Genomic DNA, 6,007 nt, shown 5'->3' on the forward strand with positions numbered 1-6,007 from the left:
TGGAAGGCCAAACAAAGTAGTTTCGCTTTCACAACGAAACACAGCGTCACACACAGCGGCCTAGAGTGAGCGGCGGCCGGGGGCTAGCGTGAGGAACGGCCGGAGGGTTAGAGTGAGCAGAGACGGCGGGGCTTGAGAACGGCGCGGCCAGTGATTTCGACGAAGGAATGTCCAGAAGGACATGTGACGACTCCGGGCTGGACTCCGCTTCGTCCACGGTGAAAGCCGATCTGGCGAAAGGAAAAATTTAAATCGCATCATATGACCCCTTTAATGAAACATACAGTAAAAACTGTAATATTGAGAAATATTATTACAATTTAAAACAACTCTTTTCTATTTGAATGTATTTTACAATGTAATTTATTCTTGTGAAGGCAAAGCTGAATTTTCAGAAGTCTTCATTGTCACATGATCCTTCAGAAATCATTCTAATATGCTGGTTATTCTAATATGCTAATATGCTCAAGAAACATTTCTTATAATTTCTTATTATCATTTTTAAAAATGGCTGTTTTGTTGAATATTTTTTGAAAACCATGATATTTGATATTTTTAGGCATCTTAGATCAAAAAGTTCAAAAGAACAACATTTTGTTGTTTGTAACATACATTAAAAATTGACCCTCACGATCAATGTCTTTCTGAAAAAGCAAAAGTAAAAACAAATCTTACTGACCCTTAAACTTTTTAACAGTAGTGTAAATCACGGGGTCTTTGTAACCCCATACATAAAAAATCATAAAGGATAATCTGGAAAAGAACAGGGCTAATAAAGTCATGCCTTTTGTTAACTGTGTATTTCAATGTAAAATTGGAGCAGTGAATCACATTCTCATGCTGATTCATATGAATTCTAATGGTCTGATATGATGTTTGCTTTAAACATATGACTGTACCATCAGCCTTTGGCATTTAAACTGTAATTATGTGGTAAGAATCATGATCTTAAGCGGCCCATCAAATCCAAGTCACACTTTATTTCACAGCTTTTCCAGGAAGTCTCGATCAGTGCTGCTTGGCACACAGAGTATATACACAGCAACAAGCACACAATATTGGCACACAGAGCTGTACTTGAACTCCCCAAGAGCGTTTCTGGCTGCTGGACATGTAAGGAGGCTGAAGACAAAGGTAGTGTGACTTGACAGACTACTGAAAACACGAACACAAACTTACACTCCTTCGCTAACACTAATGTTGCACTCATGGCTATTCAATAATAAGCACTGGTACACCTGTACAGTTTTCTTTCTCAGTGCAAACAACTCTCTTCTGATGCTTTACCCTTAAATTTATAAGCATCTAAACTATCAAAAGTAATAGTTCACGCAAAAATGAATGACTTCCAAACATGTATGACTTTCTTTATGGAACATAAAAAATAAGATATTTTGAGAAATGTCTCAGTGTTTTTTTTTGTGCAAGTCAATAAAAGTCCATAGGGTCTAAAGAAAGCTGCAAAGAAACTTTCAACTTATGGACAAAAGCAAAATTGTTTTTCATGATATCTTTTTTGTGTTCAGCTAAAAAATTACTTGAGGATGAGTAAATCATGACAGAATTTTCATTTTTTGGTGAACTATCATTTCAAACATAAGACCAATAATCACAAAGAGGCCAAATCTCTCAAGAACAATAAGTCAACGTGTATAAAGGAAAATATATTTAAAGTCAATCTGAATTGGTTTCGCAACCCTTTTTATCTTCATAATTCAACACATTTCTGATCTAGAAAGACTATCTGATGAGGGGTAAAACGTGATTTTATCAATTGAGAATTAATTGGATTGTGATAAGTAGGTATTTCATACCAGAATGGAGGCAGACCGAATGAGAGTTTGCTAAAATGTGTCTACATACCTTTTTGGCTATTGGCTATTTAAACATGATCAAATAGGTTGAATGGCCTGATGTCATCACAACAGGAAAGCCGTTTCCATTAAGAATAAGTAATGATATTTTAATTCAAGATTACAAAGGCCAACATTTTTTCGATGAAATAAGAGCAGAAATGTGAAAGTAAAAAGGGTCAATGTTGGTTACATGTTGATTTTAAATAACATCAACAGGCAAAGCAAAGCCGTCATGCATGAAGTGATGTAGAGAGAAGAGGGCTGTAGAGCAGCACACTCTTGAAGGTTATATTCAGAGAGCAGTCATGTAGTCTTGTCCAGCAGAAAGCCTCATTATTACCTTCCTCAAAGATTTATGTACAGACAAGCCTAGACCATGACTCAGAGTGATAGGTTTCTACTTTGATAGCTTTCTACTTCGACGGATCAATCCCTCGTTGATATTAAGCAAATAACTCATGAGAATCTTTTTGAGGTTTAAAGTGGATCAAAAATGGCTGTGGGTATCTGTGCACTGGGTGACAGTGACATACACTTCAATTAAATTAATACTGAAAAGTCAATCACTGGATTTGTGTAATCTGCCATGGCCACATCTATTGGATTGCGCCCATCCCTTTCAATTAAAGATGAGGATCTTCCCATCACACTGCAGTCATGTCACCTCTCTGCATTCCCTGGGGCAGGAGATTAATCAAAGTTTGAAAAGACATTATGAAGTACATTATTTCGCTCCCAGTCAAGCAGTGTCAGGGCTGCCAAAACCAAAATGGCATGGAATTAAAATGAATCCGTCCAGAGGACAAAGGCAAGGAAAGAGAGGGAAGATAAGGAGGAAAACGAGGAAAACAGAGGAAGAGGATAAGCAAAAGGAACAAGCCATCACCATGTTTTGGGAGTATATGATGTACATTTGAATAACAGGGTGTGTTTTAAACTCCACAGGGTGTTTTGTTGAGCTCACTGTACTCGTGTAAGGCTGGAGGCTTCTTGTTTGAATTGACTTTGATTTCCCCTCAAAAAGCCTTTTAAAGCTGCTTTGTGTGTGAGGTGAGACAACAGTCTGTTCAGAGCATCTTGACTGACATAACAGACGGGCTGATTACAGCTTTATGAGTGAATACACTGCACCCCAATATATATATATTTTCATAATTTTAAGGCTTCTAGATTCTTTCCTTTATGTAAGGGACAGATTTATTTATGTTATCTGTATTGGTAACATTATTTCAATGACACTAACAGCATTAGCCAATTATTCTGTTCCGTGTCAACAGCTTGCAATACTGAGACATTTATACTTAACAGAATAGACTGCTTTCATTGAACTGCAATATAAGGTAATCAATATGATTGCCCATCTTATTTTGAATTGACAAGTGAGTAATTAGACAATTTAGCCCTGATCTATTGGTTATATGACAGCTGCAATCATCATGCTGCCTATGTAAAAGATTCGATTTGCGAAAAAATCATTTAAACAGTTAGGACTGAACTAAATACTGTAGTATAAAAATAAATTCTGGTGACAGACTAAGGTTAGTAGTGCTTCCAATGTGTCACATTAAATAATCCTCAGTTTAATCATCAGTTAGATACATCAAAACCGGTTCTTCTATGGCATCACTGTGAAAACCCCCTTTTCCAGAAAAGCAAGTCTACTAGAATCTAGACAGACAGACAGACAGACAGACAGACAGATAGATAGATAGATAGATAGATAGATAGATAGGAAAGCACGTAAGTTGGACCCCTTGGATAAATCTCTTACCTTCTAGACAGCAGGTTCTCCACAGTCCGGAGTGGGTCATGACTTCCTCATTCTTCCTGCTCGTCTCGTTCTCGTTATTACTTTTGACCCGGCACACTCCTCGTGAGTACAGCCAGTAGTCCGTTCCCACAGCGATAGTCATCAGGCTGAACGCGGCGAACGCGCCCACTGTGGTGATGAGCATTTGGACTCCTCTGTCACACATCAACATTTTGCCTCATTTCAGGATGGGGAGTCAAAACAGGGTTCTTAGCGTGTCTCGTAAAACCTCCTAGCCTGCCTGGTGCGCGGACTCCATGCTCCAATCGACTTCAGAAGCCCATAACATTATTATGTGCTGATTTCTGTGGTGTCGAGACTGTTGCAGTCGCTGTTGCTGCTTCTCAAGTTCAGTAAGAAACCTCACAGTGTTTCCATCGCTTAAGCGGAGAGCTATTTGTTTGTCATTCTGGGTTGTGAAAAAACTGTTTTCGAGGAACAGTCTCTCATCAGCACCACAGCATTTTGCAATTGAGGCACCGGGCTAAACGAATGACACGTTTCGCCTGTGACTTCACAAGAACATCTTTGTTCCCCGAAAACGGCAATAAACCAGTAATTTTGCACGGAGAGAAAGTATCAAAAATAATGTCCTTTGTTAATCCAGCGGGAAATACCTTCGTTCAACGGATGCATCCGATATTTTTCTCTAAAACACAAGAGAGGAGTAAAATATCCCACTTCATGATCAGCTTAATTGTGTCTGTCCAAAATTCCCCTTCAGATCTGGCGAATCTAAAGAAAATGTCATTTGATTATATGCGGAGCAGCATGTTATGAAGGCACCTATCAAGAAGTGATCGTTTAAATGAACATAATCCCAGCACTTGTAATTGCTGTCAACGGTGATGCTGGTCTCCGCAAATGTGTTTTACAGCAATGACAGCTCCCACGTTCCTCGCGAATCCGCTCGTTTGAAACACCGCCCACAGAGGGAGCGGAGCGGAGCGCGCTGGCTGCTCTCCGCGCTACTGAATGGACGAAGCCTCTCGTCTAATCTCGGAGTTTCTCCCCGCACAGCGCCCCTGGCTCAACCAATGTGCTACTTACGGCCTTCATATGCAAAGATATGGGCAAGAAGCGATGCATGAAAAATCGGACCCTGGAGAACAGGAACGTCCTTAAAGAGCCACAGACGTTTTCGATGATTTCCTCCATGGAGACCTTCACATGGGCAATTCCGGAGAGTTTTATACATCACTAAATTCATAGGGATATGTTGATGACAGTACAATCAAAAGTTGCACGATTTGCATTGATTTGGTTTTTGAATTGGGGAACCACAAAAAAAAAATATTTTTCAGATTCTGTTCTAAAAAAAATCCTGGATCTACAGCGCGAAATGTAGCAACTAGCGAATGAATCTTTTCTCGGTTCTTTCTAGTGATTAAGTAAACATGCTTGACCAACATGCTCCAATTCTCAGAGAAATTACTCTTATGTGCCGATTCTTTTTAGTAAATCAACCACAAATGCTGAATTTAATCGGTGACTGACTCACTTGACCGTATCAAAACCAAAAAACTTTTTAGGTATTATGCCGTGAGACTTGGGGTACATTTACACGACAAAGATGTACTAAAAACAGAAAAGCTTTTCCTTTGCGTTTTTGAAAAGTTTTGCAAACAAATGACAAGGCTGTCAAAATGATACCGTTCACATGAATTGGCGAAAACGACTAAAAACATTGTAAGCTACTATGCATGCCAGACCAGTAGTTGGCGATGTCACATTAAACACTACGCACCTTTACAAAGAGACGATAACGGTATCATTTTTAAAAACTTGCACTTTTTTTCACAACCATTTTGAAAAGAGTGTGTTTTCAGGCCCCCAAAACGCAGTTGTCATGATGGCCAAAACACATAAAAAATTTTCTGTTTTTAGTTGAAAATGGTGTAATGAAAATATCCCCCTTAAATAGCCAGGCTATTGTTCATACTTACTTTTAAAACAAACATTTCTCCCTCAAATGTAGTAAATGAGTGGTTAAGAAAGATAAATCATTAAGAAGAATCTGAATTGGATCCATTTAGTATTGGTCAATGAGGTATTTTATTTTCAAGGAGGGTGATTAATATTCATCAAATTTTAGTTACTAATAAAAATTTGCTGCAGATTTGTTATATATTTGCTGACAATTATGCTCACACAGATGATGTCTCCCTGATATCAACAGGCTTTAATTAACAATGTATTATAATCGCTCAGATCACCAACACTACAAGTCAATTTACTAAATCTACAAAACAAATCACGGAATGTCATTATCAGAGTACAACCATTATAATAATTTATATGTGAATGGATTCATGAATGCTTCATGCAGTGAAATCTTAAA

At 38.3% G+C, this 6,007-nt stretch overlaps 1 protein-coding gene across 2 annotated transcripts in view; it reads right to left on the reverse strand.

Moving 5' to 3' along the window:
- The window catches only part of LOC107689612 (voltage-dependent calcium channel gamma-3 subunit-like), a 39,201-nt gene extending 34,625 nt beyond the window's left edge, over positions 1-4,576 (reverse strand). The window contains exon 1 of one of the 2 annotated variants that reach the window (XM_016487664.1): positions 3,628-4,576. In XM_016487664.1, coding sequence (XP_016343150.1) covers positions 3,628-3,838 — 211 coding nt within the window. In that variant the 5' untranslated portion in view covers positions 3,839-4,576. The remainder of the gene's footprint in view (positions 1-3,627) is intronic. The other variant, XM_016487663.1, reaches the window with a different exon arrangement.
- Positions 4,577-6,007: the final 1,431 nt, after the last annotated feature.

This window comes from Sinocyclocheilus anshuiensis, unplaced genomic scaffold (genome assembly GCF_001515605.1).
Source record: "Sinocyclocheilus anshuiensis isolate Anshui unplaced genomic scaffold, SAMN03320099.WGS_v1.1 scaffold813, whole genome shotgun sequence".
NCBI lineage: Eukaryota > Metazoa > Chordata > Actinopteri > Cypriniformes > Cyprinidae > Sinocyclocheilus > Sinocyclocheilus anshuiensis.